A 13,245-nucleotide genomic window follows, 5' to 3' on the forward strand; every position below is an offset into this window, starting at 1 on the left:
CCTCCGCCTCACCAAGTCTAAGCACCTAATCTTCACACAGCCCAGTGTACAGGACAGCCACGAGTCCCAGGCTGCACCCTTTGCACACGCATACTTACTGAAAGCGTTTCCTCTCAGTCTAAAGTATCCTCAACTGGAAAATAAATTCTACAGTAACTTTTTAAAAGTTTTACTAACTGGAATTAACTTTTGTACAAATACAGTCACAACCAAAAAAGAAAAAAAACCACAGATACAATTATAATCAACTACAATAATAATTGAGAAGGAACAGAAAAAAATAACAATCTTAAGGATCTAAGTAATTCTAAAGTCCAAGAAGCTGATGTAATGAATGGTGCATCCAGAAACCTTGTTCAGATCCTAAGAGCTGGCTGCTTCAAACTACAAAAAGTGTCTTTTCCTCTCTCGGGTAAACAGTGATGCCTAACTAGAGCCACTCTCAATGACATGGAAAACTTATGGACCTTAAGCAAGCCTGTCAATCTTCCGCTCACTGGAAATGTTTCCTGCAATATTTAATTTAAAGCAGTCATAATCTCTGAGACAATAATAGTAAAATGCTAATTGAAAGATTACCTGAAAGCCAAATATAATCTACATGTCTGATGTAAATTTGTACACATTATTATAACTTTTAGTAAATACAAGTGGCCTTACAATTCTATTTTATAGGGCTGGAGAGATGGCTCAGAGGTTAAGAGCACTGACTGCTCTTCCAGAGGTCCTGAGTTCAATTCCTAGTACCCACATGGTGGCTCACAACCATCTATAATGGGACCTTCTTCTGGCATGCAAATGAGTACATGTAAATACAAAAAAACATAAATAAGTCTTAAATTTTATTTTGTATTTCATCAATTACTTTCTTTAAAGGAGTCAACACATCTTTGCTTCATACATTAATATTTATTCTGCTTATAAATATTATAGTTCCAATATTACTGATGCTTGATCACTTCAAACATTCACTCCTAAAGCCAAAAGGATGAGATAGAGATACAACGTCAAAGTATTTTTACCTAGACAGGTTCCACTGCTCAGCCAGAAGGGCACTCCCAATTCCTTCAACGTTTTGGCTGCTAGTTGCAGCAACTCCTTCGCCCTCTTCCGAAAGGCCATAGCATCCACAGTGTTATCCTCAAGGTACTGCTGCAAGTTGAACAGTTATCTATTATAACACTTCCTAAACTGCTAGAAACATTTCCCTGATATCTGAATTAAACTTGGCTATTAACACTTATCTTTTTTCTATTGCAAAAAAAAAAATCCAAATTTCGGGGGCTTGGGTGGGTCAGCAGGTCAAGTGTTTGCTATGTGAGCATGAAGTCTGGATGTGGATTCCCAACACCCATGTAAAGGCTGGAGGTGTTGGTGTTGCTACATGAGTGGGAGAGTTCAGAGACAGACAGATCTGGAGCTCCCTCGCCAGCCAGACGAGCCAATCCACCAGTTCCAGGTTCAGGGAGAGACCCTGCCTGTCTCAAACACTACGGTGAAGAAGTTGTGGGCTGCGGCTAACTTGCTCAAACTGGTGGATGGCCCCACCCATGTGCCCGTAGGAAGCACTAATGAGCGTCTGTGGGTTATAAGACAGAAGAAGACATGAAAATGGAGAGGAGTATTTTGGGCAGGAGTTCAGGGAACCTAGGTGGGAAGACACCCAGTTCCAACCTGTGGCTTCACAGACAAATGTGCCCACTTATCTACACACAGGCACACATGCAGATACCCCACAAGCCCTGAAATCAAAGTTCACAGTTGGTTACTTCTTAGTTAAACATTAAAATAATTCAAATAGATTCTAGGAGAAGCCAGTTTAAAGGAAGAAATATGAAGAGCTAGGGTTCCCCAATGCTGAGACTTCTGAAACGGCTAGCAGTTTCCTCTGTCCATCAGAACTGAGCGGACTGGGCAGTTGGGAGAAAGGAAGAGCTAATTACAGAGCTAGAAACATTCTCTAAGCAAAACAGATGAAATGATGTTTTAGATGCACAGCCATGCACTTGTCTTTAGAGACTGGGTAATCAAGCAGGAAGATGCGTTCTGAATCAGACCATCTGTGTTGGGCTCGAGGTCCATTTCCTTTTAGATGGGCAGGCTATTTCACAAGCGGGTAAGCTCTATGAGGAGGGGACGTCTGTTTGGGGTACTGTATAAAATACCCCAGCGTCTAGAGCAGCGTCTCTACACCTGACAAACGAACTAGAGGATGGAAGAAACGACGTTCACCGTGGTCAGTGTCCTCATTTGTAACTTAAAGGTGACACCTAGGCTTCATAGAACTACTTCACAGATCGGAATCAAAGCCCTTTTGTAGAGTGTAAGGATTTATACTAATGCTATCTTTTACTTAGTCATTTTACTTTCCTGATTTTACTACCTTTTATTCTGTAACTGAAGAAACATCATGAATTCCTCGGTGATATTTCGCTATAGAACAAAACAGAAACTACTTGGCCTAGCAGACCAGGGTCTCTGGCTACCGGTCTGACCTAATCACTAGCCTCTTTCTACATGCCCAGTTATAGTAATAAAATTAAACTTCTCTAACATGCTACAGCCTTCCTACATTATGTGACCTTATATGTTCCTTTTTTTTCAGTATGCCTCTGATTAACAAAGTCATGTTTCAGCTCCACCCTCTGAGAAATATCCTGGTTTCCCTAAAAAGGCAGATGAGTTTGTTTTCCCAGTGTTTCCATTCAACATTTGCTAATTTATACATTTATAATACAAAAAGCCAAGCAAAACAGCTCCTCCAGGAACTTACAATGGTTACCACCTACATAGATTTTTAAAGTCTTTAAATTTTTCTACTGTTTTATGTATATGGGTATTTTGCCTGCATGCATGTCTGTGCACGATGCACCGTGCACATGCCTGGTGGCCATGAAGGGAAGAAGAGGACATCAGATATCATAATAGAGTTATAGACGGTTGTGAACTGCCATGTAGGTGCAGGGAATCAAACCTAGGTCCTCTGGAAGAGCAGCCAGTGCTCTGAACTACGGGGCTATCTCTCTAGCACTTTTTAATTCTTGTATTTAGTTGTAACTGCTGGTTGTGCTTCAGTTTCCTGAGTGAGGCTGTAAACTTGTGAGAGCAGGCACTGCATTCTCCCTCCTTGAATCTATAGCTTTGGAATGCCTCCCCCAGCCTGTACACAGTAGGCAAGCAACAAATACTGTTGAGCGGCTAAATGAAGAAACGACTAATTCCAACAGTATCCCAAAGGATCGTGTGACTGCTTTTTTTTTTTTCCAATACAGCAGGAGAGAATATATGTCCCTGGGACTATAAGGAACAGAATCACCGTATGGATCTTGAGGGAAGAGTGTCCTGTGACAGAAAGTTCCCTGCAGCAAAGCGGCTTTTATGGATAAATAAACTGTACAGGACATTCTGAAATAAAACATCCCTTTCCTTAGTCACTACTTTTAGAGCACACGATGGAAAGAGAGGGCCATACCCTTATGCCTGCTGTAAGAGAGAATGCCTAGCGCTAAACGTGTAGAGACCAAATTCTAAGCCAGTAATGACTGTCAGTGTTCAAAAGCATCTTAAAGCTACAGTTTCCCCTCTGTTAAAGAACACTTGCCTTATGGAAACCTCCCTTCAAGCTGTTGGTCAGGAATCAAGAAGCTCCCAAAACAACATAAGATATCATCTTTGGTTGTATTCCAGAACATGAAGGTAAGTAAGACCTTATTGCTGAAGACTCTACATGCTTCAGACATGGGGTTTAGCAGAATCAAGCTAGAAATGAAGACCTGATCATGGGTGCCTATCTCTAGTTAATGCATCTACAGCACAGTCTTCCTATCGAAGTCTCAGGAAACATGATGGAAAGGCAGAAAGATGCTAAAGGTGAAAGGACCACGATGTCTGCTATGATAGAATCCTCTACAGATAGCAGGGATATGCATCTACAAATCTTAATGATATGGTCATCTAAACAAGCCCTGTACAATGACAGCACCAGCCGACATTACAGTGCGGATGGGGGACTTCTACAAGGCCTCAGCTCCTAGATGAAGAGCTACAGGCAGCTAATAGCTGCCAAGAGGGAGACCATCCATTTTCTCCAGTAATGGGTCCCCTGATAGGGTATCCAGTGTTGTTTAGTTAGATCTTACAACTTAACCGGACTGGGGAGAATGATTAAAATTTATAGACTGCAGCAAACAGGTCCCTGTTAAGAGAGGGCCTGTGTACAGCAAAACCCAAACAGTAACGGGCATGCTACCTACTGTCCAGATCTTGGTTTCTACAAGGACCCATGACTCAGAGAAATGCCTGAACAAATGGCGGGGACAAGAAACGCACAAGATAAACATAGAGTATCTATATTTTGCTAAAAATGAAGAAAGCTGGAGATAAGCAAAAGACACAGAAGCTGTGGTGAAGTGTTTTCCACCAGCCAAACATGCAACAATCTGAAAATTAAAATAAGGATAAAAGTAAGGGGCTATAACTCATTAAAACAGGAAGCCGTGAGTTTCTTATTTAAATAGTAAATTTGATGAGAAATGTTAGTATTTACATAGCTGCAAAGTAATTTGCAAATAAACATTTCTAGTTACAAAGGAGAAAATGCAAAGTCGCAAAAGCATCTACGACTTGATTAAATGGATGAGGTGACTGCCAATAGTGTTCTGGACTTAAATATTGCCACCAGAGGGAGAATGGAGGCCACAGGACTCTGGAAGTCCCCAAAGCTGCAAGATTCATAGACTTTGCCCCAAGGCTATCAGGGTGGGGACACTGCTGGTGCTCCCTGGGAGCTGTGCAAGAGCTCCTGCTATTCAGCTTTTCTGAGTGTCACTCACACAGAGATGAGCTTCTTGATGATGCTTAAAACTGGTCTTGCTAGATGCCTTAGCAAGTCTTGAACTTTTGGTAATCCTCCTGCCCTGATTTCCCAAATGTAGAAATTACAGGCATGTGCTACCACATATAGTTAGATTGAGATGAAAAGCAATGTATGTTAATTTTTGATTTTTATATTCAGATATAGAGAATACTCTGGTTTTTAGAAAATACTAAGCTATTTGAGGTTTCAGGATGCTGTTTTATAGCTCACTCTCAATTGTGCCACGAAACAAAACAAAACAAAACCCGTGTATTGTAACTGTTATGTAAGTCTGATACTGCTTTTAAAAAATATTATTAAAGTAAATGAGAAAGCTACGGGCTACTTTACCAGTTTTATTTTAAAAATCCTTTTAAACTCATTGCATACCGTGCATTTCATTTCATTTCAGACTGTTTGGCGCCATCAAGTGTTTAAACGAGTGTAAGTTAACTTTAATTTGAAAATTTACTTATGGTTCTAACATAAGAAACAAAGAATGAAACTAGTAACAGGATAAAGATAAAAACATTCCCAAGCCTTTAGGTGATCCCCATCAGTAATAATATCAGCACCATGGCAGGAGGGAGAAACAAGCTGGGCATCACAATGACACGGGAGCAATTGACTGCCATGCATAAAATAAGGGGCCTGATATTAAGCCCACAGAATTTGAGAGTGTCCCACAGGATGAGAGACACTAAGGGTTCACTGTGGTAACTGCTATGGCAGAGGTGGGCAATGCCCTTGGGGCAGGAAGCAGCAAACTCCATCACTTCTACTTCTTATTACGCTGTGGTGGAGGCAGAGTTTGCCTACAGAACAGGCCTGCCCACACATGATGCCTTCTGCCTTCTTGCCCAGGAAGCTCAGGAGACTTGACAGTCCTATCGTAACTAATTCTAAGGAAGAGAAGGACCACTTGGGCTGCCAGGCTTAGGTCCTGGGCTTCAATGTATAACATCTGAAAGCCTTTGTATTTCAGTCTTGGATACTGGGCAGCAATATAGAAGGTAATACTCAGCTTCTCATTCGATTTATCCTAATTTGCTTCCTAAACGCTGTGATAAGCACATGATCAAAAAGCAACTTGGGGAGGGGTTTAATTTACCTCACAACTCCCAGTCACAGCCCCTTCCTGAGGGCAGTCAGGACAGGAACTCAAGGTAAGAACTGAAACACAGAGTTGGGTGATGGTGGTGCACATCTTTAATGTTAGCACTTGGGAGGCAGAGGCAGGCAGATCACTGAGTTCGAGGCCAGCCTGGTCTACAGAGCAAGTTCCAGCCAGGGTTAGGCAAAGAAACCCTGTCTTAAAAAAACAATCCAAACCAAACCAAACCAACCAACCAACCAAACAAAACCCCAAACTCAAACCAAAACCAAAACCAAAAAGGACTGAAGCCAAAACCATGAAAGAATGCTACTTACTGACTTGCTTAGCTCTCTTATACAACCCAGAGTCATTTGCGCAGACCCTCCCACATTGATTACTAGTGAAGAAAATGCCCGACAGACTTTCCTACAGACCAGTCTTTGGCCAGGGAACTCCAGAAATTAAAGGGCACGTAGAAGAATTAGCGACCCAAGTCCCCACAGTCAAACACTGTTTTCACGGGATCTCTGGTTTCATGTAATTGTCACAGCTGGACGTTTATGCTCATCAAAATAGTTTGTGTATCACTAAAGTCAGAAGCCAGAAAGCTAGAACAGCAGAGGAAAAACTGAGAATTCAGCTGGTCTTTGTAGAGCACCTGTTTAACATTTTGCCAAACACACTCACACACTCATATTTAGTGCCAAATGTCTGACCAAAAAAAAATCCCTATTTTCATTAAGTCTTTCTAAAGCCACATGGTTTCTCTGCTGTGGTTATATCCTAAGTCATTTCTTAAAGAAAAAAAAAAGCATTTTTAAAATAAAGCCTATGAGCTATCGTAACTGTGGGATGAAGCCAGTGTTAATTCTATTAGGCTAATAAAACAAAGCAATAAATACATGGCCACTCCCCATTCAGGGAAGGAAAAGTGTGTGTGTCTGTGTGTGTGTGCCTGTGAAACCCAGGGATTGCTTTCTAATTGAGACCTTTGGCCTTAGCTGGCCAGAGGCTGGGTTTCATACTTGCCATAATAGCCAGTAGAACTTATGTTTTCCTTTTCGAGATAGGGTCTTGTTGGCCCAGGCTGCCTCTGAACTCACTCTGTAGTGGAACATCACCTTCAACCCTCGGCCCCTTTCTCCCAAGTGCTGGGATTATAGGCACCTGCTACCACGCTTGTGGCGATGGAAATCAAAACTCAAGCCTTGTGCATGTCAAGCACAAGGGGGAAAAAAACGAAGGTTTTAATTTTAAATGAAAAGAAAAAAGGCAGGATGAAGAAAGATCAACTTACAAGATAATTTAACCTGTTTTGTATAAGCCATCTTCATTTTCTCTTACACACTAAACAAGGTGTAATATTCTCATTACTTTAATGTAGAAGTAATTATTTGGTTGTCTCTAACCTGAAGGAATGCCCGAGCTTCTTTATACCTGCACTCGATAAATCTGGAGCGTGGCACTTCTTCTAGAAAGTGTCCTGGGTCTTTTGGAATAAGCACATCTAGCCCATCAATAGTAACCTGCTGCAACTCTGGCCTAAAAACAAAAATTAAGATATACTATCAAGATTTAATCCAGAACACAGGCAGCCTTTTAATACAGTGAACATCAGCAAAGGAGCTAACCAGCAAATGAATTCCCTTCAATGCTTCAGGTGCCAATCAGCAGCTTTATTAGGGCCTTGAAAATCCAACACCCAATAGCAACACAGAACCTTAGTTTTAAATATTTTTCACTAATGCAGCTAAATTTGGGGATGAGGGAGGAATGGCTCTATGGATTGAACCTAGGGCCTTTTGCATGCTAAGATTTTTGACAAAAATAACGGATGCAACACTGACAAGAGACTGTCTCTCAGAGCCCACTAATCACTCCTGGTCACTCCAGCTGTGAACATCCTCCCAGCCGTTTCTCACACATGTGATTGTGATACTGAACACTATAAGGAAACAAAACTAAGCATGCCTTACAGGTCTAAAGCATGACAAGCAGTATTTCCCTGAAAGTGCTCTCAAAAGGCTTTGACATGAAAACTCTTATAAGCATGATAAACTTTAAGGCAAAGGAAAAACATTCAGTCTATATTTACATCAGGTTCCAGTGCTCCAGACAGATTAAAGCATCATCGTTAATGACTTCCGAGGAGAGAGAAAAGTACAACTGGGGTTAGAAAGCTGATGTTCACAGTCTGGGGTCACACGCGTCTCCTAAAGTGCCTGTTCTCACCAGCAGTGTTTATTACTGTGATAGTTGAGGACAGAAGTCTACACTGAGTATTAATTTTAGTCCTGTGATTTGTCTTAGCTTTCTGAGGCAGGGTTTCACGATAACAGCCAGGTTGCCCTGCAACTCATTAGCTAGCTCAGCCGCACCTGCAGCTTGCAGCTCTCCTGCTTCAGCTCCCCGAGTGCTAGGATTTACATGTGTGAGTCACCACCTCAGGACCCAGGGAAAATACACACACACACACACACACACACACACACACACACACACACCTAAGACATAAAGGCACAAAGTAATGAGTTACAAGCATCTGTGTTTGCATCTTCATCACAGACACTGCATCTTATCAGCTCCCCTAGAGGTCTCTGTGTATACCACTCAATAACTCCTTCTCTACTCTCTAGGGACACATTCTATCTTGTTAGTACCTTTATTCAATCTTAAATATGTCCATGAACACAGCATGACTATATACTATCATTCTTTTCTGCCGTGTTTGAGACACTCAGTATTGCAGGACTCATTCACGCTCTTGCAGACTGGCAGCAGGTTTTCCTGAGGTACAATACTTCACTGTATGAGTATATATGCGTATATATAAATATAAAACACATGATATTATTCATTCATTATTGTTCTTTGTTTTAGACTCACCTGTCAAAAGCTCCAGGATAACGACCAAACTGTAACTTTCGAAAAGGAACAAACTTTCTGTCCATGTGTCCTCGGAGTCGTAGGTGACCATGCCAGAGGTAGTTGCCGCTCCGCTCATGAAACACCACCAAGTGGATGGCGTGAGTGGCCAGCCTACAAACATAGTGCAGGGGGATCTCAGTTCCAGAAAGTGAGTCTATTCCATCTAGCCGAGGATCTTTGCTTTCAATCTTTAGGCACTGAAATCCCATATTCTCAGCTATCCGAAACCAGCCATCCTAGAGTAAGACAAAGATCAAGCCTGAATATTTAAAACCAAACGCTAGTAACAAAACTAAAGCAATTGTTTTTTTAAATATTTATTTATTTATTATGTATACAATATTCTGTCTGTATGTATTCCTGCAGGCCAGAAGAAGAGGGCACCAGACCTTATTACAGATGGTTGTGAGCCACCATGTGGTTGCTGGGAATTGAACTCAGGACCTTTGGAAGAGCAGGCAATGCTCTTAACCGCTGAGCCATCTCTCCAGCCCCTAAAGCAATTGTTATACCATTACTTAAGACATATTTTTGTCTTAATTTGCTTTTTTTGCCAGAATGTTTTAAAAAACGAGAGTAGTAAACAGAAGGCAGTGCTGAAAGAATGAAGTAGCAAACAAAGGTTTGAGGAATATGTCTAAGGACTCTGAAGAGTAACGCAAACTTCTCCCCTAGGATGAGGACACTCACTTAGTGCTCTGGTAGTAGGAACAGAAAAACAAACTGACAATGTTTATCTCCTAACACTTTCAAAATGCTCTAACAGAATTCCCACCACAGAGCAAACACCAGGAAACAGACTGCAACATACTGTACACAATGAACATTTTCAAGAACATTAGAATTTAAATCTCGTTTATCAAGATTATCCGATATAGAGAATTTGATGATTAAATATTATTATGAGTATCTGCTGGCCTAATAGATGTGTCCACATTACAACTCAAGCATCTATGCTTCAGGGAACACTGCAGAAGGAGGGCCCAAAAGACAGTAAAAGCCGGCATACCAGGAAACCTGCTGGGAAAGAAATGGCTGATGCAATTTTGTTTTGATTAAAAAAATTAAGAAAAAAAAAAAGACTATCTTCTGGATACAGTGGCCTGTGCAGAAAGTCTGTAAATTTGAGGCCAGTTCAGTGAACTTCTGATTCTTAAAGGTCTTGTATTTCACAGGAACTTATAATCTCCTAAGAGCTTTTACATTTGCATTTGGATATGATACTCACCCTATAAAAGAAGTAGCATAATTATTATAGATAAGGAAGCATACTTAAAGACAACTTTTGAAACACAGGGAATAATACAGACAGCCACTTAATGTGTACCAAGTGCAAGTACACTGATAGCTCCTTTGCTGCCCACAGAAACTATGGTTTATAAGCACTGTATGCTTTTCCTATAAGGAAATTAAGCATTCCAACATGAATGAGTGGGCAACACCGACATGTACAAATCTCCCTAGTGGATATTTGCACACTGATCCACCAGCAATCATTCTATTGGGTTTTTTTGTTGTTGTTGTTGTTTTGTTTGTTTGGTTTTTTTTTTTTTTTTTTTGGTCTCTTAAGACAGGGTTTCACTATGTAGCCCTGGCTGGCCTGAAATTAACTATATAGATTAGGCTGGTCCAGAACTCATAGAGATCTGTCATCTATGTCTCCTGAATGCTGGGATTAACTAAAGGCATGCACCACCACCTCACAGCTCAGTTTCTTGTTCTTAAACATGAATAAAGATCAGAACATATTGCTGAAAACCTGTATCAGAAAAACACAAAAGCCAAAGAAAATGAATATGTCATTAAAACCTTTAGCAAAACACAAAGTATCAAGGAGTAAACTTTTAAGAAAAAAAAAAACAACTTAATGACTTTTAGAGACAAAGGCAAAACCCTGCCATGAACAAAAGAGTGCAAGGACTTTGAGAAAACACACAAAACAACCAGACAAAACTACTAAATCAATAGCATTGTTAAAGCTTTTGGTTTTTATTTTTTTAAATAGAATGGTTGAAAAAATCACAGAACAAAAATAAAAAATAAAACGATCTCTTTATATGAGAACAGAGGACCAGGAAAAAGACAAAACACAAAATCAAAGACCCACAAATCCAACAAAGGAACAAAGAGCAGGAAAACTGTGTGTATTAATTAGATCCTCCTTGAAAACATGGATGTCCCATTCCGTCCTCCCATTCTCCCACCCTGAGCATGGCTGTGACGGTCCTGGAGCACTAGGAGAGTGAGGACGCTGGAATGAGGATGGAAATGGACCAAGAACTCCAGCCCTGGTATCAGTGGGAAGGCAGGCAAACACCAATGGCCACTATTATTTCAGCTTCTTACTAGAAAAGATTAAGTGCCTTATTTGCTCTAGGCTTTGTATCCAGTTATTTATAGCTAAAAATATTCCCAATACAACTTGCACGAAGAACTTTAGTGTTCTGCATTTTGAGTGGTGCAACCGTCTCCATTAGCTGCGGCAGCTGACTCACCTCGTTTTTCCACAGGTGATACTGCAGCGCAAACGCAGTGAAGTCTCGCGGAACACAGAAGAACCTGCAGTCTGAAGCGGGGCCCTGAGAAGTATTTTTCACTTGTTCAAAGTTTTTATTAATCAATTCCAGAATCCAAGGGTCGATAAGGAACACTGGCACATTTTGGCTGGATGTCAGCATAACAAATTTCTTAACTGCACGCTGTTGAGAGGAAAAGAATCTCTTTGATACCACTAAGTCAACATCATTTCCCCCCAGTACTGGGGAACTGAATCCAGGACCTCACCCATGTTAGGACAGTGCTCTGTCACTGAGCTCTAACCCCAGCCCTCCTGTAGCTTTCATTTTGAGAGAAGATCTCATTAAGTCACCTAGGCTGGCCTTAGACTCACTACGAAGCCCAGGCAGGCTTTGACCTTGGATTCCTCCTGCCTAAGATTCCCTATAGGTGTGATTAAAAGGCTTGGGCCACTAGGCCTACCTCATTACAATTTATTTTTGTTAAATTTTTGATCAATTAATTTTCTAAGAATTTACAGAGTGTCTACCCAATAGACACCATGCTTACTTATCACTGCGCTAGGAATACGCAAATGAATAACACACATGGTTCTGTCCTCAAGAGGAGCACAGTCTACTAAGGAATTAAACAAATCGCTACGGTTCAAGATGAAATATGCTCCACAAAATGCAAACGACCCAGTGCAAAAGCAGGAAGCAAGGAATGGCCAGACATGTGGACGAATGCTTGGGACTTCAGCACTCCAAAGGTAGAGAACGGAGACGACACAAGGTTTGAGGCAATCCAGGGTATGCATAGAAAGTTCCAGGCCAACCAGGGCTACACCAGTGAGATCCTGTTCTCAAAATAACAGCATAAACAAAACAAAACTAAGGAGCAAAAAAAATCTAAGCATTCATAAAGACTATCTGCTCATTTTCCACAACACAGGCTCTCATATAACATGACTGCACTGTTTTTATTAGTAAATCAGCACTATCTTCAAATTTTGAAAACTGCTGTTGACACAGGGTCTCAAGAAGGCAGGCTGGCCTCTGTGTAGCTGAGGATGACCTTGAGCTTCTAGTCCCTGACACCTACCATATTCGGTTTACACAGTGCCAGTGCCGGAGACTGAACCCAGGGCCTCCTGTATGCTAGGCAAACACTCCACCAACTGAGCTACATCTCAGCTCTGCCCTCTCAGCTCTGTTTTTATGTTTAGTTAGGTAGAAAAAAAGAAAATGTATTTTTAAAATGTAGAGGTTCTGAAACTTTACAAAACAAAAAATCTAATGAATATATTATATTATCTGTTCCCCTCATCTTACAAAAGAAGCACTGAGATTTTTATTGCCGACTATTGATTTCCCTTTACATTCATAGCTCAATTCTGATTCATATATTCCTGCATTTGGAGAAGCATTACAGTTCAGCAGTCAAGAATTCTAGAGATGGAAAGCTAAAATCTGGATTCAGATATTTACTAACTAACTACCTTAATCTCCCTGACGAGCTAAACAGAGAAGATACATACTGACACTTCTAAGGTTTCCACAAGGACGGAATGAGATGTGCCATGTAAAGCACTAGGCATAAGGTCTACTCGTGTCCAAGGTCGTTACTGTCCTTGCCATCAATCAACAAATACTTGAGGAGTATATCAATGAATGAGCTAAAGATAGCACATTGTAACTGAGATATAAGTACATACCCACTGTGTGCTATCAAATCCAATTCGGTTTCCCTTGGATTTTGATGAGCCAGTTCCATTCTGGAAGAGAGCAGAAGAATATTTTGGTAAACTCACAGCCCAGCACTCACTATCCATATGCTTATTTCATACTCAGAAGCCAAAAAAAAATCA

At 40.9% G+C, this 13,245-nt stretch overlaps 1 protein-coding gene across 6 annotated transcripts in view; it reads right to left on the reverse strand.

Moving 5' to 3' along the window:
* Fktn (fukutin) overlaps positions 1 to 13,245 on the reverse strand; it is a 44,535-nt gene that overhangs the window by 19,379 nt on the left and 11,911 nt on the right. For all 6 annotated transcript variants that reach the window (XM_075967199.1, XM_075967203.1, XM_075967201.1 and 3 more), the window contains 5 exons: positions 13,093 to 13,152; positions 11,375 to 11,578; positions 8,838 to 9,115; positions 7,361 to 7,493; positions 1,023 to 1,152 (listed from right to left, as the gene is read on the reverse strand). In XM_075967199.1, the coding sequence (XP_075823314.1) occupies positions 1,023 to 1,152; positions 7,361 to 7,493; positions 8,838 to 9,115; positions 11,375 to 11,578; positions 13,093 to 13,152 (805 nt within the window). The remainder of the gene's footprint in view (positions 1 to 1,022; positions 1,153 to 7,360; positions 7,494 to 8,837; positions 9,116 to 11,374; positions 11,579 to 13,092; positions 13,153 to 13,245) is intronic.

Source organism: Microtus pennsylvanicus, chromosome 3, assembly GCF_037038515.1.
Source record: "Microtus pennsylvanicus isolate mMicPen1 chromosome 3, mMicPen1.hap1, whole genome shotgun sequence".
Classification (NCBI taxonomy): Eukaryota; Metazoa; Chordata; class Mammalia; order Rodentia; family Cricetidae; genus Microtus; species Microtus pennsylvanicus.